Raw genomic sequence first — 27774 nt, forward strand, 5'->3', positions numbered from 1 at the left:
TGTGATATGTTCTGTTGACAGTTTCAGACTTAATTTTGCCTTTAATCTGACTAAGAGGAAATAACACAATAAAGGTCAGCTACAAAGTTTGCAATTTGAGAATAGTGATAAAAGTAAAACCAACGATATTAAATATTTTTAATAATTATATGATTTACTTAATTGTTCAATAACTCCATATCTAAAAGAAAACATTTGAGGCAGCGTGGCAATATAAAGAAAACATGATATATATTTATAGCAGGAGACAATTACCCTGTCGACGCGACAGTCTCATTCCATTTGAAGTTATCTTATATCACCTTGATCTATACTGAGAAAAAAATTGATGGTTACATTGTGATACTTTTAGAGATATGATAACATTAAAAGTTACACCATAAACACGGAGAACTGTTTGTTATTGCTTAAGTTATGAGACTGACAGCCATGTTAAAATATCAATCGGTACAACTCCAACGAATTTGCACGACTTGTCACGCTTTGATACGACGGTCAAAATTCATGAACCCTCTGTAATGATGTTGTAATTATATAAGTTTGTTTTTGGTCGTACCTGATTGCCAATTAGCCAGTTGGAAGGATTTCTTTACAGAAAATCTCAACATTGTTCCAAAATTTCACAACCGATACCAGATAATCTCAACCTGACATACTTTATAATATATCCAGCTTAAGGTAGCACAATACAAAGAATTTTCATCCCCAATCAGACATCTTTAAACTGATGTAATTCCACTCATCTTTCTTTAAATTTTATAAATGAGGCACCAAAAGAAAGAAGAAGGATTAATCTTTCAAATTGTGATAATTTCATTATGACATAATTCTTACATAATTAATTGTTATGTAATTAGTTGCCATATTGTGATGTCCATACTTGAATGAATTTAGCTTCTTTGTTATTCATAGCATCCCAAAATATTTTATAGATTCTTGCACAACACAGTGTGACCTCCAAAACTGTGTCTCAGATTTTTCCTATTGTATTTCATTCTCTCATAAATCTACAATGAAATTTGCAACATCAATTCATAAGAGACCACTAAATGCAATTGGGTATAAAATTTGTTCTATTGATGTTTTCGGAAATCTGAGACACAGTTTTGGAGGTCCAGCTGTGTTGTACAAGAATCTATAAAATATTTTGGGATGCTATGAAGAGCAAAGACGCTAAATTCATTAAAGTGTGGACATCACAATATAGCAACTAATTACATAATAATTAATTATGTAATAATTATGTCATAATGAAATTATCACAATTTGAAAGACTAATCTTTGTTCTTTCCTTTGGTACCTCATTTATAATATATAAAGAAGGATTAAATGAATTACATCAGTTTAAAGTTGTCTGATTGGGAGTGAAAAAATCTTTGTATTGTGCTACCTTAATAAAAGTTAAATTCGTAAGATATAAATAACAACTGTAACACTATTGTACGTTTATAGCAACGAAGAAGAACACGTATATATTGATATAGACGATACGTATTGATGAACTCATTTTCATGATGTCAAAAACTTAAGAGCTGGCCTCACTTACATGCGGGGGAAAGGTCATTCCGATGTCATTTTAAATCATATTGGTCCAAGTAATGAACGAGAGAAACTCTCATGCAGTTTTCTATGGCATGAAATTCTCCTATTTAAAAACATTATTAACAGATTGACAATAAATTGACGAAAAGTCGACCTACCCTATGTATGTATTTTTTATATTCTGTACCAGAAAAGTTTAACAGGAAGTGCCATTACAATTTTTTCTCGCTTGACCATTTTGTTGAGATTTGATGGTTTACCAGGCGTGAATAAGTTGAATTTTATCGAATATTTATTTTCACAGATGACGACGGATATATATTCCAATTATGGTAACATTAATCGCGCCCACTTGCCCTAGAAAATTATCATTTAAGGCACTATATATATTTATTCTAGAAGACTAACAATCCCCTTTTATATTTAGCAATCACATGTTTAATTACTGTTTACAAAATTGGTTTGATTCATTAGTTCATATGCTTGAAGTGTTCAGTTTACATGTTTAGAAATAATGGTTAGCAATTTTGCCCCACACTGTGCTGACTTGGCGGTTTCAAGGAAATTCTTCACAAGGTCTGTTCCTTTATGTATCGCACTATCTGATAGTCGCCATACATCTAACATCCTCAGTGTCTGTCTTACTGCTCCCGGTTGACTGTGTTGGATTTGATTGATTTCATCATTTGTAAAACCAAGTTTTTTCGCCATGGATTCCCACTCACCAGCTATCGCAAACGACATTTTCTCTAAACTATCATTGGAAAATATTCCTACAAATTTAGTGTAAACATTAGGTTATTGAAAAAGAAAAAGTTAACCTCATTTGTTTGAAGACACCACATTCAGTGGAAAAATTGGTTTCTATCGTAAAAGCGTTTTATATATATTTTAATCGTTTAACGAAAACACACAGTTACAAAAACGATACATTTAGATAAATATCGACCCTTAGAAACAAAACCGACTTTGCAGAGTACTACGCTTCTATTTGTTTTTAATATAAAATAACAAAATCTTGAATAAAGATTCTAAATATTTGCTTAGTTTATTGAAGTCCAAATTTCAGTATCAAAAGGCGGTGATCACACTTATTATATATATTAATATATATACTAAAACATGCAAATTTATAAAAAAAACATAATTCCGCAAATCTTTTCCGTATCATTAGGTAATGAATACATTTATTATTTAAATCCCTAAACATAAAAGGAAAGAGGAATAATAAAAAAAACAAACCAACTTAAAAAAAACATACGTTAGATACGACTGAACTGATTTTTTCGTTACAGTTTTGTTACATTCCTAACTGTAGTATTACCCTTGACAATTGATTGCAGATAATTTTAAACATTACTAAGAAAAATGTCGTTTGAAATTATAATCAAAATGAGTAGTTTCTGAAAATATTTTTTTTTACTTTAAAATTTAATAAAGGCAACAGTAGCATACCGCTGTTCGAAATTCATAAATCGATTGAGTAAAAAAAATCCGGGCTACACACTAAAACTGAAGGAAAACACATCAAATATAAGAGTGGAACTACGACACTACAGAAACACAACACTAAAAAGTAACACACAGAGAAACGAACTATGATATAGCAATGGCCAAAATATACACTGTGAATAAGTGCAGTAGAAATAATTTAAATACCTGTGCCACCAGTGTATGGTTTAATAAACTGATGCGCTTCTGATTCCAGTTTGTCATCATGATGAGACGTTATTATCTTCTCGACCTGAAATAATATCCAGTGTACTGTTTTAATAGATATCAAAACGAAATAAATGAATGAAAGCGAATTTCTATTCTCAAAAGGCAACACAGTTTTTGTTGGGGTTCTTGTTGCTTAGTCTTTAGTTTTCTAAGTTGTGTCTTGTGTACTATTATTTGTCTGTTTGTCTTTTAACTTTTTAGCTATCCCGTTGTCAGTTTTTTTTTTATCTATGAGATTGACTGATCCTTCTGGTATCTTTCTCCCCTCTTTTAATTTTTAAATACAAGTAGACAAACGCAGCTTCAAAGGATGCAGTTATAATTGGTTTATGTACCTGTTATTGGAATTTTAGCTCTGCGAAATCTTTACGAAAAGTGAAAAATTCATTTAAATATATCTTCAGTTTGTCTTGGCTGGGATTATTTCGGAAAAATCACATCATAGAGTTTGATGTTAGGACGGATGGATTGCTGCTCTTCTTGTGTAAACCAGTACCGGTATGTGTTATAGCTAGATTTGTTTGTATGAAAGGGGTATTTTTTAAACTCTAAATTATGTATTGTCTATTGATAATATATGCGCATGTATTTGTGCTTTATGTTGTGTTACTTCGTGTTCAGTCACGAACTACCCTCTGTGTTTTCGATGCTTGGTCTTCATTAAAACGTAATGATTAATATAATGTTACCTACTATTTCCGTGCATGTTTTCTTTTCGTTCAATTTTATTTAAACGGTAAAAAGACAACAACAGTCAATAAACAAATCATTGAAAGGAGAATACTCTTTATTTTATCAATATTTGATACAAATTGTTTGTCTAAAACACTTTTCTTATAATGTTTTTAATGGACGTTACCGACAACTAAGTTATTGATCTTAAGTTGTGTAATTATAAAGTTATCTTTTCTACAGCGTATCTATTATGTGCTATTTGGTTTAATATCCGACATGGGATACATACGTCACAGATGACATTAAACTGCTCCACCAATGGTAGCTGCAAGCCCCTTCCTTGAAGTTATTTTCGTTTTGTTCAAATACTGTATTGTGCATAAATAAAGGCAACAGTAGTATACCGCTGTTCAAACTCATAAATCCATGGACAAAAACAAAATCGGGGTAACAAACTGGACCTGAGGGAAACGCATAAATATAAGAGGAGAACAACGACACAACACTACAATGTAACACACACAGAAACGGACCAAGCATCAGACAAAATCCCACGAGAATAACAAATATAACATCAAAACCAAATACATGAATTTGGGATAGACAAGTACCGTGACGCGTCTTATCGCAATGTCAATTTACAGTCAAAAATAAAAGAAAACAAACGACGCAACGTTAAATTGTAACACACATAGAAACGAACTATAATATAACAATGGCCATAATCCTGACTTGGTACAGGACATTTTTAAAGGAAAAAATGGTGGATTGAACATGGTTTTGTGGCATGCCAAACCTCGCACTTTAATGGTAATGTTAAATATGACATTGAAATGACAACATAATATTACAGGACTACAATACAAATAAATAGGAGAACGTATTAGACAAAGAAACACATGATTAATGAATAACAAAAAGCATCAGGTTTAAAATTCAATACGCCAAAAACGCGCCTCGTCCACACAAGACTCACCAGTGACGCCCAGATATAAAAGATTTTATAGAGACATTTTGAATCCATCGTAAACACAACTAACAAAACATTTTCAATGCCTTTAGTTTGTCTTTTTACAATTGCTTTTAAAGTTATCAAAGGTTTTATATGCCCACTTTTCCCTTCCTCATTTCATTGTTGATGACCTTTTTGTCTTACTACAATTGACCTGAACAAGGCACTGTTTTCTCCTGATAGAAATTAGTAGCGTCAGGGTTTATTATGATATGACGTGTTTTATTCAATAATACACACGACATATTCCATTCATGCAACAAACTACATATCCGTCATGATCTGCAGCACTTAACTTTATTTCTAGTTATTTACAGTCCATTTTGAACCATATTCAGTTTTATCAGGTTGTCGATTTACTAGAGCACAAGAAAACACAAAAGAATCAATAATTCAAAAGAGCTTTTAAGTGGAAGGCTTTCCATCTTTTGACAAATACACAGCAAATAGCACCAACAATTTTAATTAACACCAAACATGCTCCGCAATTCGATACCAACAGAAAATAACTGAGACAATAGTTAACTAGAACGTATCAGTAGCCAAGAACAAACATGAGAGAGCAACAACGATCATATTTCAGAATAGATTCAAGAAGAAGCAGAATAAAAACTTACATTTGAAACAAAATCTATCTAAAATCAGAAGACTTCATGCAAATACAAATGCAGCTTCAATCATATTTACAACACAGGCAATGATCACTATGTAAAACGCCCCCCCCCCCCCCCCCCCCCCCCCAAAAAAAGAAGAAATTAATCATTGGCAGTTTCCTTCTTTGATGTTTTATGTGGCCATATAGTGTAACATTTATGTGTACTATACACATTGCATTCTACTATTACATAAATAGAAACTTAAAACCCAAAGGTATTCTATTTAAAACTTACCTTATCGGATTCTAACGGTGCATGATGATTTGCCCAATACAAAATGTACTGTTCGCATCTGTCTCGCTGTGGTGCTTTTGCAGCATGATCGTCAACATTTTTACAGATTTGGCGATATAGTTGACTGTCACAGTCAGTAAGATATCCACCAAGTTTCACCCATCTTGTTGAATTAAAGTTTGTACATGTCAACTGCCATGCAATGAATTTTGCCAACGCTTTCACTGCAATAAATGAATTTAAATTTGTACATGTAAAATGTCAGTCATTCAATGTGTTTTGTCAACAGCCTTAACGCTCTCGCTACAATAAATGCCCCAAAACTACATTTTCAAATCATTATAGGGATAAGTTTTGCAATACGATAACGTTAGTTAGCATGGTTTAACCTTTTTACATAGGAACAGAAAAGAATACCCAAAATTCTAAGACATCAGTTAGTGATATCTTTGTACTGACATATCTACAGAAGGACGATGTTAATCACTTTTCTATTCCCATTTTCAATTGCCCATTTCTAAGCCGTAACATACCCTTGGCCCCGTCGTATGGTGTTTACATATCTCAATAAATACGTTATGATCGTGCATGTTCACACTTAACGAACTTTATATACAGTTGTGGAATGCTTACGAAAAAAAGCCCCAACAGAATCATGAGAAGGAAATATTAAAAATGACACTACGTAACTTTTATAGCACCATCACGATTTGGTTGATCTATACGATATGTCTGTGTCTAAACTAACCAACAATTTTCTTCAAATGTCAGGTACCAAGTCCAGAATATGGCAGTTGTAAATAAATAGTCTGTTTTTGTGTATGTTGGCGTTTGTTTTTGTTGCAGTTGAGTGTTTCTGGTGTTCTGTTGTTTTGCTGTTCATAGCTGATGTGTTTCTTTCGGTTTTTGTGTGTAACCCGGAATTATTTCTGCTTACTCGATTATGACTATTGAACAGCGGGATACAGTTTCCCTAATCAAGACTCTAAACAAAACTACTTCTTATTGGTTGTGCTTTGCAGAAACAGGAATACATTTTTACAATTAGTTTTAATTGTTTATCTATTATAAATTTAGTCATAAGATCCGATAACTATGCCTATCGTATTAAAATGTACATAACCCCTTTTTCACTATTTTTGATTCGCACGTCACTGATGAGCCTTTTGAGGACGAAACGCGCGTCTGGCGCAAATACAGAATATCAATCCTGGTATCTATGATGAGTTTCTTTTAAATGTTTTAATGAAACTTTTCAAAACTGACAACATAGCAAAATTTAAAAATCTTAATTTAGCAGACAATACTTTAATTGAAGAAAAGACGCGAATCATTTGACCAAAACGTTTGCCTGTAGCAATATAATGCTTCAAGTTAACAGGAAAATATCATATATTCACTCTTGTACCAACTATTTTATTTTATTGATTTATTCATTTTGTGAAAAAAGTAAACAAAGATTGTACTATCAATATCAGGTATTGGTGCAATTTTTTTTTTTGAAAATAAAGAAAATGTATTCCCATATACAAGTCGCCTAGTGCAGCAAAGTTATAGGTTTCAAACTCTCAGCATAACTAACTTTCTAGGGTAAACATATATTTGAAACGTTGATACACAAATACATACCTTGTACATCAAGTGTATATGGAAAGTTCCCAACTATTTCTTCTAAAGGCTAACAGATAAAAAAAAGGTGTAGTATACTTCAATGTTTATTATTGAAAAAAAAAATCGTCTCAGGCAAAAATGTTCTATAAATGAGATTTCAATTCCACTGTTTCAATGCAAAATGTATTTCCAAATATCATAGCAAAAGAACTACTTATCAATTAAAAAAAGTATTAAATATACATATCTATTTGTGCGTGGAAGTGAAAAAGAACAGATAGTGTACAAATTTTTAACTTTAAATTCTTTCACGTACTTGAAATAACTAAGTCAAATAATCGCTTTTAAATGCATAGAAGAAGACAATGCAATCCGGCCGCTCTTCCGTTGGAGTTTATACGATTCCCTTAATTTTTGAAACGATTATTATCACAATTTGCTGCTTATAGTGAGTTTATGAATGTGTTTGTAGATAGATGTGTTTTGTGTTCTATTAAATTGTTCCTTTTAAAATTGTTAGACGATGATGACTGTTGTATCCATATTTTGACTATTTTATTTATTATGTCTTTTTTAGTTCACGCATCATTGTAAATATAACGGAATTTGATGAGACTGTCATCAAAATGAGAGGTTTAGCGCTTTACCATTTTCTACGTTTGAAATGCCTGTACCAAGTCAGGAATATGACAGTTCTTGTCCATTCGTTTATGATGTGTTTTGTCATTTGATTTTGCCATGTGATTATGGACTGTCCGATTGGATTCTCCTCTGAGTTCGGTATTTTTGTGATTTTACTTTTTATTATGCTTAAGATTTAAAACAAGTATCTGCACTAACGTCAATCAGGGTTTATTCTGTACTACTTATTTATACAAGGCATTCTTCTACACTGAGTTTACTGTGCAGATTGCTATGTGTTTCCTTATTCTACATTGGCTAAAGCTATAGGGGGAGGGTTGAGATCTCACAAAACATGTTTAACGCCGCCGTATTTTGCGCCTGTCCCATGTCAGGAGCCTTTGGTTTTTGTTAGTCCTCAATGTTTTTTAATTTAAGTTAATTTATCTGTTTAGGAGCTTAGTGTGACGTCCATTTTCCAAGAACTAGTACTCAATTTTATTAAGGGGAAATTTGAGAACCATCTCCGGGTGCTTGATTTTCTCGCTGCGTTGAAGACCCATTAGTAGCCTTCAGGTGTTGTCTGCTCTTCGGTTGTGTTGTTGTCTCTTTGATATATTTCCAATTTCTATTCACAATTTTGTTATTGCAAGAAAAAGCACTAAATTGTTTGCATTAACACACATTAGTTTACATAGCGTCTGGCGTTAATATGAAATTTCAATCCTGGTATTTATGATGAGTTTATTTACAACCACTGGGTCGATGCCACTGCTGTTGGAGATTTATTCCTTCGAGGGTATCACCAGCCCAGTAGTCATCACTTCTGACTTGAGTTATCATTGATATGTTCATAATTATAGATTTACTGTTAACAAAATTTTAAATTTTTGAAAAACTAAGGCTTTTCTACCTCAGGAATGGATTACCTTAGCTGTATTTGACATAACTTTTAGGAATTTTGGTCAATGCTCTTCAACTTCGTACTTTATTTAGCCTTTTTACCTATTTTTGTATTCGAGCGTCACTGATGAATCCTTTGTACACGAAACGCGCGTCTGGCGTAAATATGAAATTTCAATCCTGGTATCTATGATGAGTTTATTTACATACCTTCGGAACATACAGTATAAGAGACTCTGTTCTACGTAATGACAAACGGCCTGGAGGTACATTGAACTTCAGATATCCATGATATTTGTCATCTTCAAATTGATCCGCCTTGTTGACAACTACTAGGTGTTCAACAAATCTTTTGAATGGGAGATGCTTGTAAAATTTTATTTTCATGGGTGAAAATTTCAGACGCTCCAAATAAAGATTTGATTCGAACTTTATTTCGATTTCTTCTCCATCAACAACACCAAACTCTGTACTCTCAGGCGGTCCATCATTATAACCAATAGAATCAAAGTGTTGCAATGTGTTGGTCACGTTTTCGGATTTAACACATTCAATAATGACATCATGAGGATTTGACCGCTTTTGACGACAAATTATTGAAACATTTGTAACACAACTTAATCCTTCAAGTATTTCAGCCGCTTTGCAAATATCCTCGTCTGACATATCCTCTGGAACAACTAGTCCTAGAACTCTACAAAAATAGATAAATAAAGAAAACTTATTATTTTATAATTTCCATCTCTCCTTTAATGTGTGGATGATATTTAGTTGTAACACGTTAAGATTGATAATGAACACTCACATATTATACATTAGACACTATTGAATTAGAGTTAGAAAAAGCGTAACGAAAACACATCTTTCCATTTTTCATTTCTTTTTATTGCATGTAAAGCACTCACTGATAACTATCATTTCCCGACGGGAGTTTCAGAAATCTTGCTTTCGGATGTTCTGAAGATGCCTCTATTGGTACAACCTCCCAACTCTTTCCTGTCACCTTTGAGACTACACAAACGGTACCATCTTTCTTTTCAAAATCTGTTAAAAAATGTTGTCAATTATAATCATTATAGAGTATAATTGAAATATAAATTTATATTATTATAAGCTTAAAACTTCTAATCCTCATACTAAATTTGAAGATGGCTTAACTTTAACAATAACATACCTTTGTTTTCTTTACAAAAGTTGGAATTCCAGTTATATATTTCTTGTTTTAAGTAATCAAAAATCTAACACGCTGATTGCCATAACAAGTATACCGAAGATGACATCATCAGCACGCTTGATTCCATTCATCATTATTAGTATGTTTGTTGAGTTCGGTGGATTGATAGTGCAGCATACAGTCATCATTTCCCTTGCTTCTAGTTGTGCACCAATGCAAAGCGACTTTGTACTTACAAAAAACATAGTTCATACTGACCTTTTATTTAGAGGCAACAACAAACTGCATCTTTCGATGTTTCTTAAAATTACTGACGCCTTTATTCTAGTCAATTGAACCTTTCATTATTTCTAACATTTTAAACATACGATTGACGTCTTTGTTTTTAATTATGTTAACATAATTTTTTATTGTGCATTGAGTTGTTAAAAAATAAGAACAAGTGGACAATGTGTAAATCATTAGTACCTGGATCAAAGTCACTTGCAAAGTTATCCTCAGAATCCGTATCTACAGTTTTTCTAGACAGCTTGACTTGATTTTTTACAGAATTTATTCTATTAGCCACATTTGGTTGGAAAGATTTCAAACTGTCCAAAAATTTATCGAAATCACTATCTGAATCAGAATCGTGCAAATGACGAATAATCGAGCGAGTTTTATCACCTTCTGTATCTTTTGTCTGCAAATCAAGACACAATTAACAAGAACACATACACCAAACAAATATTTATATTATATCTAAATCATAGAGCGAGCGTTTCCATATTTCGTTTACAATATTTGATAATTGATTCTCTCGCCTATCCAATAAGTTCAGAATGTTTTTTTGTCTCCATATTTTAAAATTATTTATGTTAGGACAATGCATCATAGTTGCATCAGAAGAAAAAAACAAAATTGGGAATAATGTTTTGAAATGGTAGTTTCAAATCGTTACCAGGAGATTAGTGTTTGAAAAAAATTAAGGTACATTTTGACTTTGCTATATGGTATTATCATTATTGTTACAGACTTTCTGAATGAAAGATATCACCGAAGTTGTACTAAAATATCTTTTAATTAACAAGATAATGACGTTTTGGTGAAACAAAACCTTTTTTATCCCTCTGAAAAATTTGAGATAAAGGCTGGTTTTTGGTTGAATCTTTGTGGTTTAGTTTTGATTTTGTGCGGGTTGTTTATTAACGGGTTGATTTATTTTTTCGATCTATTTTTTCTGTTCATCCTGTATTCTGTGCAGCAAATTATTATTTTTTCATTACGCCTATAAACCTTTCAACTATCTTTTATTACTAATAGAAGTTTTATGTATGTGGAAACTTGATATTTGTCAGAAAATCTTACTTTTAAGTCCTCCACAAAATCACTATCAAAAACATCATTCAATGATAACGCAGTCTCATCAGGGTTTAAATGGTTCACAACCCACCTGCTACATCTGTTAAGAGTCTCTTGATTAACTGATTGATTCGTTTGTACTTTTTTGTCAACTGAAATATGGATAGAAGAAAGGTTACTTTTCTTATATTGTAACTGTAAAAATATTCTTAAAAAAGACGTCTCCTACAATTTGCGTATTTTTTTTTTAAATGGGTGACAAAAAATTAAGAAAAAAAAAGGAAATGAAGAAGAAGAAGTCGATGAAGAAGACGACGACGAAGAAAAAGATTTATATACAGCAATCCATCAAATATACTTATTACTTTGGTGTAGATTATAAACATTAAAGTTCCTGGATCGACCGCTGTTCCGGGGAGTAAGTTTCAAGGACTGAATTTTTTTTTTTCGACATCATTTGCGAGACTGGTCTTGAAAAAATGACGATAGTCCGTCGGAAGGGGACGATAAATTGTAGTCCTGTGCTAAGATACAACAATATCGCTTGCACCCTTGTAATTTTTGAAAAAAAGCAGGACAATGACGCTTCAAGACAGAACTAACACTAGCAAAGTTGAAAGGGATTAATATCAGTTGTATTAACCCACTAATACACATTAATCCACTATTAATAAATATGTTTAAACTAAATATATTTAACGACACTTACCAACATATCCAAAATCATACATCTCTAAATCTGGATCTTCTTTTGTAGAATTTTCACACGATATGTCTATATAAGAACCAGCTGTTTTAATATTTTGCAGTTCTTTGTGTTTCTTTGAAGCAGTTTTGATATCTTTATAGGTCCATGGTACTGCCTTTAACAACAAAACAGACAAACTCTCGTTTTTTCATATATGATATAAACTTAAATTTACATCATATATGTATAAATATGATTAAATACAGAAAAAAATGAATCCTTAATGTATATAAACAAACCGACACATTGTTCTCATACGAGATTTATTCACTGTTGAAAAATTTGGTACTTATAAAAAAAAAAGATGTGGTATGATTTCCAATGAGACAACTCTCCACAAGAGACCAAAACGACACAGAAATTAAAAACTACAGGTCACCGGACGGTCTTCAACAATGAACAAAGCCCATACCGCATAGTCAGCTATAAAAGGTCCGAAATGACAATGTAAAGCAAATTCAAACGAGAAAAATAACGGCCTTATTCAATTACAAAAAAGGAACGAAAAAACAAATAGGTAACACATAAACAAACGACAACCACTGAATTACAGGCTTCTGACTTGGGACAGGCACATACATAATGTGGCAGGGTTTAACATGTTAGCGGGATCCAAACCTTCCCCCTAACCTGGTATAACAGTACGACATAAAAAAGAAACTTGTTGAGATTTAAAAACAAAGTAAAAAAATATCCAACGAAGTCGTTAATATACCATACAAGAGAGAATCACTAACAACTCCATAATGGTTCATACTTTATTTTACAGCAATGAATAAGATGGTTTCTACGACTGATCTCTGCTATTGTTAGTTTAACATTCGAACGAAATTAAACATTCGCTTTTTATTAGAATTAGGCGATACAATTGTTCAGCAATCCAAATTATAAGATAAAAAAGTCACATGTGTTGCCGCTTTTTAATACTAAGGAATTAGAAGTCGCCGAGGTTATCATAACTCAAAAATATGACAGTTGTCTTTCTTTTACATTCCTTTGGTGTTTTTGAGCTTTTAATTTTTCCATTTGATAACGGAATTTTCGTTTAGAATTTCCTCAGAGTTCGTTTTGTTTGTCATTTTATTTTGGCCACGAGCATCACTGAAAAGACACGTATTGTCGAAATGCGCATCTGGTGTAAGAAAAATTGGTACCGCTCATTTTATTACTGTTCAATAGTCAATGCTATGGAACTAATATAATCTTTAACAAATATTTAAAAAAAATCTCCGTTGATAGATTTAGTATGTATTAAGAAGCTAAAGTTCGAATTCCCTCAGGAAAAGTTGACCATGAATGAAAAAAGTCCCGTTTTTGTCTTATTGCTTGTTTATAGGCCTTATACATTCTTGGCTTTCAAATATTTTTAAAAGTTTGAGCCCAGATGATGTAGGTAAATCTCTTTGAACGCAAACAATTAATTAAATCTCATTTTCACATATGTTTCTTTAACTTTACATTGTATTAATACATCATATATCCTTTGTGCAGGTCAGATACAATAGTATATAAAATGTTAGGAAGATCTGATGTATACATAATGTTATAGAAATCAGAATACAGATTCATTACAATATGACAGGATAGGCGTGAATTATAAAAGTCAAAAGGTTATAAAAATTGTATTTCTTAAAATTATCTTTAACGACGAAAAGATAAATTGGTCTTTATCTACTGTATGATCTTTATATATTATTTGTCAAGTCCAATCACATGCATATACTAAGTGCCATGTTTTAGGTGTTTGTATATCATTTATTACATTGTAAAACTATGACAGGTTTCTAATACATTTCTTTGTTGATACGGTACCATTAATGTTTCTTCTATATGAAGCCCTGTAGAAGTTTTGTAATTGCATCAATATGGGTTTAAGTACTTAATAGCTATTAACCAAAACAGTAACATTACTCTAATATCAATTGTATGTTCAAAAATTGACATCTGTCATTATTGTTAGTTCTACAATTTATACCTTGGTAGCAACAGTGGTTTTTCCTGCAAACGCTTTTTGTGGAAACCTGACTTTTATATTCCTGTCAACGTCTGGTTCAACAACTTTTCCTTTTTCGTCGACTTCGATTTCATGACATTTATGTCGAGCAACAGCAACACACTGAATGCTCTCCAGTTGGTTGATGGGTATTTCTACGCCGACGAAGGAAACATCCTAGTATTAAAATGTAGTATTGTAATTTGCAAAAAAAAACATGGTAGAATCTAAATGTTGGCAAAGTATAAGAATATTATATCTAATGAAATACATGTGGAGCAAGATCTGCTCACCCTTCCGGAGCACAAGAGATCACCCCCAGTTTTTGTTGGGGTTCGTGTTGCTTAGTCTTTAGGTTTCTATGTTGTGTGTTCTATACTATTATTTTTTGTTTGTCTTTTTATTTTTTAGCCATGGCGTTGTCTGTTTATTTTCATTCTATGAGTTTGACTGCCCATCAGGTACCTTTCGCCCCTCTTTTAAATGATTACCAACCTTAAATAAATTTTTCAATTTCAAAATTATTTAGACATTAATAAATATGTATTGCAGAATGCACTTAATTTCAACATACCACTCGAAGAAATATGTAGAAGATACACACTTATTTCCCCTAAAAACGCAAACTTTTTTGTCATGAAAAGAGAACTTTTTAACAAATGTGTGATATAAAAGGGGATATTTGAACTTGATATGAATACAAAACCTAACAAATTTTCTACTATATTTTCAACTTGATTTGTTTGATAATTGTTATTCATATAATTGTTATTCTGGTATCACCTAAGTTGAATAAAGTCATACAGCAAACACATTATTTTACTTTACACTAATGAAAGAATTTTCTACATAGTTTTACTTAACTAATTTCTTTGAAATGCATGAATATAGATTTTTTTTCTTAAAATCCATGCTTACTTGGTTAAATTTGAATATGAAAATGAATATTTTGGTATTTCTGTGACCGGTATTAATAAAAAAGAAAGAAAGAAACCATGTAATTGAACTCAGTGGCACGTTAGGGAAAATTGAAGATAAAAAGGGGAAAAATACGTTAAATTTTTCTTGTGCTTGTCTAAATTCAGGGACCATCAAAGTCGTTTTCTTGTTATTTTAAAGATATATGTTAATGCTTTTGTTTGTCGTTTCCGAAATTAGGTATTTATGGTTCATCTGTGATTGTCCTTCAAAATAATTATATTTTTATCTTACCTCCTATACATTTTTAGGACAATCAATTGTAAAAAACAAACACGTGGAGACCCAGTGACACTGAATATTTTATTTTAGGCTGGTGGGCGTGTTTTATTCATTTTTAGTAGCAGTGCTATGTACTTGTCTTGTAAAATTATTTTGACATTGTAAGACAAATATGAACCATTTCGCATTAAAAAAAGTATGCTGAAATTGATGATGAACACAAGTTGTGCTCTTCAACTTTGTTCTTGTGTTGGCTTTATAACTATTTTGATATGAGCGTCACTGATGAGTCTTTTGTAGACGAAACACACGTTTGGCGTGTTAACGTATAATCCTGGTACTTTTGATAACTATTGTTAAAGTTGACAGCACTATCAATAGCGGAAGAAGCTTCATGATACTGAAACCTTAATGACTTTGCCTGGCCAGTTGTCTGAATGCTACATGTTAAGATTGTCAGTAAGGTAATGCGTTACAAAGTGTGCTACTTACCTAACATGATATATATAGTAATTCCAATATACGGTTTCCCTCACCCCATATGGAATTGACTGACACCATACCGGTATATATCGTTATACATTCGCATTGACCATTCTTTAACCAATTCAATTTTGTTTTGTATAGAATGTTAATAAGCTTTTAGCAACTAATTAAAAAATCTGATTTCTCCTATATTATATTTTACTCATTTTCCCAAGAATACGAAAAAGATTGTCGTATTTGAGGACTAGGTCAGAGTTAATAACTTAACATGTCGACCGTGATAGAGTAATACCAACAGCGGTTTTCTTTAGGCAAACAATATTTCTGCTCTATCTTAAATAATGCATGATAAGAACAGCATCATATATACATGTGAGTCATTTTTTTAATACCAGAGCGTGGACGGAACCTTTTGTACAAAACTACAAATTGTTCATGGAAATTATTAAGTCTCTATTTATTTGAAGTCGTGGAATGATATGATCGGTACATGATTTTCTAATTTAATTTCATAGATTAAATAAAAAAATCTCAAAATGCTAGGCTAATTCACTTACTTCCATTTTTGGCAGTTCTATGTCTGGGAGTGGTTTTCCAGTTCTCCATTTCTGGCCTTTAATTGAAAACTTCAGTGTTGGCTGTAAGCTCTCATCATGCGATACTATTGGTACATACACTCGCATAGGTAACTAAAAAGTTTTTTCAAAATTCTTTAACAAACAGCACATAGCACAATATTTATAATATCAATAATGTGTTTTCACGCTCAAAGTTAAATTGATAGCTATTCATTAAACGTGTTGCTACTTTGAACTTTAGATAGCATTTAATGCTATTCAAACTTGTATGCGCATATATAAGACAGATATACAACGATTGTGGTGTATGCATCACTAAAATATACGTGCATGGACAGGTTGTACTGTTTGTATAACGACGAAGTAAGTTGATATTTCAAAAGTAAGGCAACACGGTACACACATTTGTTTCGTTATTGACAATTGCACGGTGAGTGTGACCGTCACAGGTATTGGATTATATGTATTTTGCTTCATCTTACCTCCTATACATTTCTAGGAATATGATTGGTCAGAAGCGTCCGCGTGGAGACCGTGTATATTTCATATTAGGTTAGTAGGGAGGCGGGGCTTATTTCATACACTGTTAGTAGTGGTGTTACGTCCCTTTATATTCATTATTAGGTTAGAAGTGAGGCGGGGATTATTTCATACACGGTTAGTAGTGGTGTTACGTCCCTTTATAAAAACAAAAAAAAACCAAAACGGTACTGAGAAAAAAACTTAAAGGTTTTCAATATGCGAAGAAATTGATGTTTAAGATTGAATTAAATTCATAAAACATGTTTATATTTATAAGTTGTTATTGTAGGGATCTGTTTTTGTAGGATCAATGGAAGTAGCTAACAGTATTGAAGACTTGCTCAATTTGATAGGTCACTAGTCTAAATTTCACACGTTAAGATTGTCGGTAAGATAAATTCGTTACATAGTGAGCTATTGACGTAATACGGTATATATGGGGTAAGTAAATTCCATATGGGGATTCGAGCTTCGCTCTCACCCCATATGGAATTTACTGAACCATATACACCGTATTAGGTCACTAGCACACTTTGTTACTAATAATATATTACCAGTTATTTTCTAACGACCTTGATTATCCATAAAGGTCTTGTACGGTCGGTATCATATATATGTTACATTGTTTAACATTATCTGAATTTGTATCTATAACACTTCTCAACATAATAGGAAAAACTCCTAAAAATGGTTCGAAAATCTTTGAAGTAAATGATTCCTATAACGACTCAACTACATATTTCATCCATGATGAATTATATATAGATAGTGTTTGTTGATTATTTTTGCAATATAAAGTTTCTACTTATCTATAATGGATTTCAAAATAATAAGCTTATCTGGCAAAGTTTGGATCAGAAACCGTCGTTCAAGGGCAATAACGTCTGTAAGGAGGCAACCGACAAATAAACGCACATAATGATGGACAGTAATTCTTTATCAAACATAATGCGTTGCGCGTGGGACAAAAATACATGTTAATCTCTTCATTATCTGATTTTGAGAGAAAAATATTGTTCTTGCTTTACTTTTTTTTATACTGCAATTTTATAATAAAATCAATTAAGTGTGATGAAGTTTTTAAATGTATGAAGTGATAGGCAAAGTTCACTTGACCTTTCGGCCAGGTGCGCTTAAAAGAGGAACGATGAAACAAGATCTCAGTGTAAGTCTTAGTGTAAATTGTATAGTTTCTCAATGTTTGAAAATAAAAAGTGAACAATGAACGAAACCAAAAAAAAATATTAAAAAATATAAGTAATATAATACGCTTATCAACATAGTTATTGTGATAAAAGGTTTTTACAATTAATCAAAAAATTTTGAACAACATATTCATTAAGTGATACAGTTTTACATTACTCATGTGCACTTTAAAAGTTTTAGTAACGTACACAACATACTTTATAAGAATTAAATTAATAAATTCAAACTGATATAGAGACACATAATTGTTCGGTTAACTTAAAAACCCTAACTTTATCAGTGTATTAGAATAAATCTAAAACAGTTGAAAGCATTTATTCCAGAAAGATATTTTGGCCTAAATTATCCATATTTATTCTAGCACAACATTCAATTTGGTATCTAATATAGTTGAAGACAGATTGAATTACTAAATAGGTAATGAAAACAAACATACAGGTAAACATGTTTTGTTAAACACAAGAGTAGAAAATATCATTTATTATCAGTGGTAAAATACGGTGTATTGAATAAAGCAGATTAAATGACTTATTTTGTAGGAAAAAAAATGAGAAATCAAAACTGAAAACTTCACAAAAGCAAAAATAACACTATTGCTTAAAATATATTTAAATAAAAAATCATTTAGAAAAAGCGACATGCAAATAGACAATAATAGTGCATTACTTGACATATCAACGATATAAGGATGAGGCTTAGAAACGGGGAAATGCGAGGCTGTGCCGAGCTATTTCCTCGTTGCGGGCCGAATCCCTATATCGTTGATATGTCAAGTCAATGCACTATTATTGTCTATATACTGCAATCTAAAAATAAAACATTTTCAATTGTTGTTTAATGTAATAATGTCATCATTGATTTAAATATTGGGAAACTTCCCCCTTTTATAAAAAGGCCTCATATCATGCAGGCGGAAAAATATACAACACGATGAAATGTACATTTACCTGTTGAAATTCGCAATCGATGGTGAACGAATTGTTTAAGAATGAACTAAAATATCAACAATAAGCATAAATATATGCTGTATGGTATGCAGACCATACATATTAATAAGTGAAATATGTTTTTTTTTATTAAAAATTGCAAAAGAAATAAGTTTGAGTCGTTGTATACATTGAAAACAAGAACAGGTTGAATAGGTCGTATGAATAATTAATTATAATCTCGGCAATTTCTATTTAAATATTCATGAAGAAAAGTGATATCATGTCAGTGACTGTATATGGCATAGAAATATACGGCCATCGCAATTTGACTGCTCAAATAGAACGAGTGCAGTATAAATAAAGTTAAATGCATTCAAACGAATTGTAGCTCGTTTTTCATTAAAGGTTCAGAAAAAATAACTATTCCTAAACCATAGTATCAAATTCAAAAGACGACCAGGAACATTGTGCATTATCGAAATGAAATACATCAAATTAAAAAGTACTTTTACAAATACATATAACCTAAGTAAAAACGTATTATATGGTCGTATCACATGAATAAATCAATAACTTAAAAGTCTATATGAATAAACAATGCAGGGAGATTACTTTTACACTCAACCTACAAATAATGTAAATAGCATTGCATAATTTAAATAACATAACATATAACACAAATTGCTATAAATTATACCTCATACGTCTTTTTGCTCTTTTTCGGTTGAATTGTAATAACAGAGGATATAACTTGCTCGTCATTGGTCTCTAAACATTTGTCTAGATCGTCGTCACCATCAGAACCGTTACAGACAAAATCACTATCCTGAGTTCCATCAGGCATTGTATAAATAACACAGCAGACATCCTGACTGAACATGTTTTGTCCTGGATTATAATATCTAAATGAAAAGACGAAATAGTAATAACCTAAATGTTTCAAGGACAAAAAAAACCCCAACACATACTTGAATAATATATGAACACGTCTGTAGACATAATTCACAAAAATTGAAATTACTTAAAACGGGCTATTTTCACCTTGAATATTATAGGTTGCATTTTTATAAATATCTACATTGAAATTTCGCATAGAAATTCCTTTTACGGCTAAAACTGTACCACTTTTACTATGAAGTTTTGATTTTTTTTACCCTAGAATGGAAGTTCATATGCACTACTATTTTGTTAAAAGTCAAAATATAAGTCTGTGCGGTATATTTTCAATGTTTATATGTCCCGAACTTCTACGAGTTTATAAACTTACACTTGACATTTGTTACCCCTACCGGGACTGAATGATTCCAACAGATTTTAATTCTACCAAAGGCATATGCATATTTATGTCTCGACGAGATGAAACATAGAGATCATATCTGGGAACCAGTATGCTAACAGAATTAAATATCTTAAAAAAAAAGAGGCGTGGTTTGAGAAACAACTGTATTTACAAATTGTAACCTATATACAGCTGTAAAATGTTAAAAACCAAATGCTATTGATATCTGGGCTCTGCGTGATATGAAGATTGCTCATTGAGGTATCTCACTTATCTGTTTACTACTCATATCAATGGGCGATATCGTGAATAAAATATTCCGAACAATTGCATATTTGATAGTATTCAAATGAACAACCATACATATGTATAACATATATCTGTTTCAAAAAGAGAAAACAAATTAGACAAAATTACATGAAAGGTAGCCAGGTTTGCCAATCCCTCTTTTTCTTTTCTTCCTCTTGTTTTCTTCGTTTCTCCTCAGCTTTTCGTTCTTCTTCCTCCTTTTTTCGTTCTTCCTCTTCTTTTATCTGCCGTTCTGCATCTTTCTTTTCCCTTTTCAGTCTTTCTTCTTCTTCCTTTTCTTCTCGTATTCTTCTTTTCTTTTCTTCTACTGTTTCTAAGCCATCACACCATTGTATTAATTGACTTGTAACATCAGTTATATCGGCTTGAGACAACTCTGCTTTACTTCGAATCTTCAACACAAGTTGTTCTGTTTTCGCTATGAGCGCCATAAGGTCTTGTTGTTGCTTTGCAAGTCTCTCCATTGTCTGCACTTGTTCTAGTTGCTTCATGTCAATACCGTTCTTATTTGGTACACGTGAGGCACCTCTACAGAAAACATACAAAACTTACAAAGAATTTTACATATCATTTGCATTTCAAGATATTATTTTGAAAAGAGGAAAATTACTACGAGTTGTTAGCATATTTATGAATACCAGTTCATTTATAAAACGAAACGACAAAGGCACAATAACCAGAAGACAATATTATCTGACTAGACAAGAAAGGTAAGCAGTACGAAAACGAAAGACAGGACTAACATAGAGGTAATGAACTTTTCGTATTGTTTTGATGCATTTGTCATTGGATACTTTTATTTGCAAGTATGGGTCAAAAATGCAAACGGGTGAAAAAGTAGCCATTTAGTTAGAAACAAGTATGCAGTTGAAGAGTATTGATGACCTAAAATTCAAAAACGTTTTGCCATATACGGTTTTGATGTTATATTTGTAATTCTCATCGGATTGTGTCAAATCTGTTGAAGTCTTTGTATTATATTCATGTGTTATGGCACAGAAAATTAATCACCGCCTTCATTTACTAGATTTGATTTGGTGCAACGTAATTTGTTAGATGTTTTACGTTTGCAGTTAGATTCAAAACAAACCGGCCATAGCTATATAATATAGTTAATTGCTACCTCAGTTTGCTATTAATATGTATTGCAATGTTCATTGCTATTAAATGTAATATCAGTATTTAGTTCAAATATAATCTTAAAACAATCCTAATTCTATCTTAATTTTGAGAACTAGTTTTACCTATTCAAATGTGACGCCATTTTTTGTGTGCTGATTTTAGAATTTCAAATGTGACGTCATTTTGTGTGCCTTTTCACCACTTCGTATGCGACTCACTTTTTCCATTTTTTGCGTTGAGGCCTTGACTAAATCGGGTGTGTCTAATTTTTGTGTTGGTTTATGTAGTGTATCCAATTTTTGTTTTCTGTAATTAGTTAATACTTCAGAAACTCTAGCCGTATTTGGCACAACCTTTTTGAACTTTTGATCCTCAGTGCTGTAAAATTTTGAACTTGTTTTGACTTTCGAACTTTTATATCTGGGCGTCACAGGTTAGTCTTGTGTGGACGAGGCGCTCTTCTGGCGTATTGAATTTTAAACATGGTGCCTTTTGTTAGCTATTATTCATGTGTTTCTTTTTTCTAATATGTTCTCCTATTTATTTGTATTGTAGTCCTGTAATGTTATGTTGTCATTTTAATGTTATATTTAACATTGCCATTAAAGCATGAAGTTTGGCATGCCACAAAACCAGGTTCAACCCACCATTTTTGTCTTTAAAAAAATGTCCTGTACTTAGTCAGGAATATGACCATTTTTCATATTATAGTTTGTTTCTGGGGGTGTTATATTTTAACGTCGTGTCGTTAGTTTTCTCTTATATTTGAGTGTGAATTCACATTACTATAAGACGTGTCACGGTACTTTTCTATCCCAAATTCATGTATTTGGTTTTTATGCTATATTTGTAATTCTCATCGGATTTTGTCTAATGCTAGGTCCGGTTCTGTGTGTGTTACATTTTAATGTGTGTCGGTGTTCTCCTCTTATTATTTAATGCGTTTCCCTCGTTTTAGTTTTTTACCCCGATTTTGTTTTTTGTCCATCCATTTACGAGTTTTCAGTGGTATACTACTGTTGCCTTTATTTTGGTAAATTTATAAAAATGACCATATAATTGATATTCATGTCAATACCAAGTGCTGCCTACTGGGCTGGTTATGCCATCGGGGACGAAAACGTCCACCAGCAGTGGCATCGACCCATTGGTGTTGTAGATAGTAATCACAGGTACCATGCTTATAATTTGTTACGCCAGACGCGCGTTTCGTCTTCATAAGACTCATCAGTGACGCTCAGATCAAAATATTTAGAGGCTCAAACGTTGAAGTCAAACCCCGTTTTAGAGATAAGATGATATGGAAGGATAGACAGTTCTTGTTGCATACATATTATTTTTTTCAACAAATTGTTCTTTCAGTTAAAAAAGTTATTTGGATTAATGAAATAAAAGAGAAAAAAACAGCAATGTGTTTCTGTGGTTTTAAATAGTCAATTATATAGTCAATTTCTCAACATTAGTGTAACATTGTAGATCTCACCGATGCATTTATTTTACGTATTTAATGTTAATCTTGACTAACTGTCAGACTTTGTTCATTGATAACGTTTTATGTAAATAATTCGGTAGACAATCTAGATTAAGTAATTTCAATTACCTAGTAAGCGACATTCCTACATTTCCGTGTTCATGTTGTGGTGAAATTCCTGTATGTCCGTGTTTGTGTTGTGCTTGTTGTGGTGATATCTCAGCTGCAAACGAACGTAACACATCTATAACTAAAATCCATAACATCATGGGGTACACGTTTCAAAACATATCATTACACTTAAAAGATTTTACTATAAGATTGTAGGATCACAAAAAGAAAAACTAAAACAATATGTTTCTTTCCATAGATATAAGAAGCTGCAGTATGAGTGCCAATTAGACAACTCTCCATCCAAGTCACAGTTTGTTATGGTAAATCATTTTCGGTCAACGTCATCGAAAACGTTTAAACCAAATAGTTTGAACGTGAATTTAAAAATGAAAAAGTACCAAATCACATGAAGACATATATAATAAAAGGAAACAACATCAACTTTAAAAACGTTAAAACAAATACTTGAAGAAATGGAGTCAATTTTCTAGCAACAACACGTTCAAATTAAATGTACAAGTCTCAAACAATCAAGTAACCTATTGCTGTTGTGTTTGAAATGAAATGATTATCACTTTTGCCTCATAAAATATCATTTACTGTTTCTTTTCATTCATCAACTTTACAATTAATAAATGATTTTCGATAAAATAAGGGGGGGGGGCTGGGTGTTTAGGAACAATACGTACTTTTTAACATGTTCTTTTTCATAAACACTTGCAATTGTTCACCAATTTTGACGCTACAGTTTTTCACCAGATCTCTGATATTCTCAAGTTCTTCTAAAATCTCTTTGGCATATTTTGATACTTTCTCTATTTCTGTTTGTGTCTTCGTTATCGTTCTGGATACGGCTTTTTCATATTTCTCAAATGTTATGTTTGGGTTGGCTGGATTTGGTAATTTTTTCAGTGCCTCTTTTCGTTGACGTATTAAGAGTAATGCCTCGATGTCAACCATTTTGGTACTGTTCAAATAGTGTTAATTACATACGATCAATCCTGTTTAGTGTTAATCTGATTATTACTGAGTTATATAAAGTAACTTTTATAATTACAGAGTTATTTAAAGAAACTCTTATATTTACTGAGTTATTAAAAGAAAATTTGTTACTTAGTAACTGTTATACTTATTGAGTTTACTGTGACGGGGAAAATGTACACGTCAATGAGACGAACACGTGCACAAACGTTAATATGCACTGCTTTCCGGTATGTGTTTTTTTCACGAAGCTCGGCTTCGTATTGTTTCATCTTACATAGTCTTCCTGAATTATTTTGAATCCCCCTTCACTGATGCTAGAGGCGGCTGTACATTTTTTTGTCACGTGTTTAAAAAGACCCTACTTTGACTTCATGATGAAGAACATCATAAAACAAGAGGTGTTCTTTTGCTTTTTGTTCGTTTTTTGTTCAGCATATACTGATTTGTGTATTGATTAGATACCCTATGCTACATGTTAATTTTTATTAATGAAAGACAGAAAAGAAAGCTTAAGGTCAATATTAGTTATTCACATGTTCAGATACACACGCCTGAAATGATACGATATGATATATATAACAAAAACCACTGAACATGATAATGACTTTTGACAGTCACGTTTTTCTGTTGTTTATGTAAAAATGTATCAGATATATGAAACTTTTGTGCTAAAACGGACAACAAAAATCGGCGTTGAATGTATTCATTCAGTGTTTTTTTTATCAGAAAGTTTTGAAACAAATGTACTTTTATTTTGTTTTAATAACTTCATTAATGAAATAAGTTTCTGATCGAACTTGAAAAAAAACAACATGTTTTCAAGGAGCATTAGCCATGATTTAGACAACAAAATCAAAATTTGAAAATAAAGGGATTTTGAAATAGTAATTCGCTATCAAGAACCACATTTAAAAAAAACCCTACGATACCAAATTTGTTATGCTACAATGTACTGTCTTGCATTTTCCGTATAGCTCGATTCTTAAACATGCCGTCATTGTGTTATTGCGCTATGGTTAATTTTTGTATTTTTGTCTTTCGTTTTTCCTATGCTTTATGTATATGTCTTTATTTTTATTTTTTTTTTATCTTTTCGACATATTTGCATTTTTTTTAAAGGGATTAAGAATATAACACCTTGTTGGCCGTCGAACCCCTATTTTAGACATTTTTACCTAACATGTCTGTTTATTTGTTCACACGTAATTGTCAATGTGTTGAAATTTTATAATACTGTCTTACAAGTGAGTGGTTTAGGTAGCTATAAAACCAGGTTTAATCGACCTTTTTACATAAGAAAATGTCTGTACCCAGTCAGGAATATAACAGTTGTTATCAATTCGTTTGATGTGTTTGATTTTTTGATTATGTCATTTGCTCAGGGATTTTCCGTTTAGAATTTTCCACGGAGTTTGGTATATTTGTCTTTTTACATTTTGCAAACAAATAATTCTACCGCAAATTTTATCCGTATTCATGCAATCTAAGTTCAAACTCGTCGTTATACAATTGATCGAGACGCACTTCGGTCAAACAATAAATTCATAGACAAAAAAACAGGAAGAACCATTTGCCGATGCATTTGACTCGCAAAAAAATATTTTCACTGTTAAATTATATAACGAATTTTTGTGTTATTTATTTTTGTGACTAAAATTATAATCAGGAAAAAAACCCCAAATTCATGAAATTAATTTACAATATTGATAAACACTCTTACCTTATTTTAGTCGCGTTCTTGACTTTGCTCGGCATTATTAAGATATGTATCAACAATTCTCCTTTACTTGCTTTATATTAAATGCTCAAAACTTGTCTGAAGACAAACATTTTATAAATATTTGTCGATTCTAAAAAATATATCTATTAACAAAAGCGTCTGGTTATTGTATAAAAAGTTAAAAAAAAAACCTTAAGGACTTGTTTTTGATTTATTATACCTTATTTATTCAATACTCTTATCAAATATAGATCATTTAATGTTTTAAAAGATAAAAATAATAAATATTACATCTCCAAAATTGTTTGATTAAGAGGTAAAATAAATTCAATAAATTCAACCTGGTGGCAAAAGAAAATCTTATGTATACGACATCAACATGCTTACCGTTATCTTAAAACACCATGTACTGGTGGGATGAAACAAATTCAAAATACTTATCTAATACATGATTTTCATCTGTAGGTAATAATAATAATAATAAATAATAATAATAATAATAATAATAATAATAATAATAATAATAATAATAATAATAATAATAATAGTAATAATAATAATAATAATAATAATAATAATAATAATAATAATAATAATCATAATAATAATAATAATAATAATAATAATAAAAATAATAATATGGGGACGAAGTCCCCAATTACGGTAGAAATATCAATGAAATCCATTCATTCTACTAATGAACTCAATATCGTTAACCTTTTTTTTTTCCAGATCTACTTCCTTTTCCGGTCTTGTTTGCATGAGACTTGGAATAAAATATATATTTATCAACATATCAACAAATATAGCCTATAGGAAGGAATTCAACTGCCAATAATTTTTAATAATTGTTTGATATGAAAAAAAAACTTTACCTCTTAACAGCGTTTCTTTGTTTGCTTTGAATGTGACGTCATAACTAAAGAACGTCACAGTTAAATCCCTAACAACAGCACCAATATCGGGAACGTTACGGTATTTCCGTTTCTTTTATCAACATATTTGATTTAAGGTAGATCATAAGTAAATGTTTTTTGAGACAGAATTTTCGTATAATTTGCCAAAATGAAGATTTTCATATGCTTTTTTCAAAAATATAATAAAAAGTATGGGTCACCGTGCTTTTTTTCAAACTATGAGTCGTTGAAAATTGACTAAATTTGGTTGGTTTGTTCATGAAAAAACACATAAGAGTGCATACAAAAAATTCTATGAGATAGAATTTTGAAATAAATTGTGAGAAGATAGGTTTCATAATATGTTTTAAGAAAATAAAAAGAAAACATGGTGTCACCGAACTTGTTTTCTTGCCACAAGTAAAAATAAAAAATTTCCCTATTAGCCCAGTATAAATTTTGTACTAAAAGAGTTATCTCCCCTTAAATGGCTCATTTGAAAAAAAAATGATTTTAAAAACCAAAAATTTGATATTTGTTAAAATATTTTTGATAATTCAATTAATTAACAAGTTTTCTTTATATAAATTAACTGTCTAAGCATTAAATTGCAAATCTGTTTCCAAATTTGCTTATTTGGGCAAATAACTAGACCGATTTTGTACTGTAATTGTACAATCCAAGATGGTGGTATACCATGAATCTACCTTAAATAAAATACATTAA

The 27774-nt window shown here is 31.4% G+C and overlaps 1 protein-coding gene across 1 annotated transcript; it reads right to left on the minus strand.

The window, feature by feature from the left end:
- Positions 1-1393: 1393 nt before the first annotated feature.
- On the minus strand, positions 1394-26290 carry LOC139523434 (uncharacterized). The gene is made up of 16 exons (XM_071317479.1): positions 26153-26290; positions 24138-24415; positions 23464-23557; positions 20850-21269; positions 19851-20055; positions 16476-16607; positions 14215-14409; positions 12201-12354; positions 11498-11643; positions 10619-10832; positions 9882-10020; positions 9187-9670; positions 7471-7519; positions 5842-6065; positions 3202-3286; positions 1394-2315 (listed from the first exon to the last, which is right to left on the minus strand). The coding sequence occupies exons 1-16, from the start codon at positions 26185-26187 to the stop codon at positions 2035-2037; spliced, it is 3135 nt and encodes a 1044-aa protein (XP_071173580.1). The 5' UTR covers positions 26188-26290; the 3' UTR covers positions 1394-2034.
- Between the last annotated feature and the right edge of the window lie 1484 nt (positions 26291-27774).

Source organism: Mytilus edulis, chromosome 5 (genome assembly GCF_963676685.1).
Source record: "Mytilus edulis chromosome 5, xbMytEdul2.2, whole genome shotgun sequence".
Classification (NCBI taxonomy): Eukaryota; Metazoa; Mollusca; class Bivalvia; order Mytilida; family Mytilidae; genus Mytilus; species Mytilus edulis.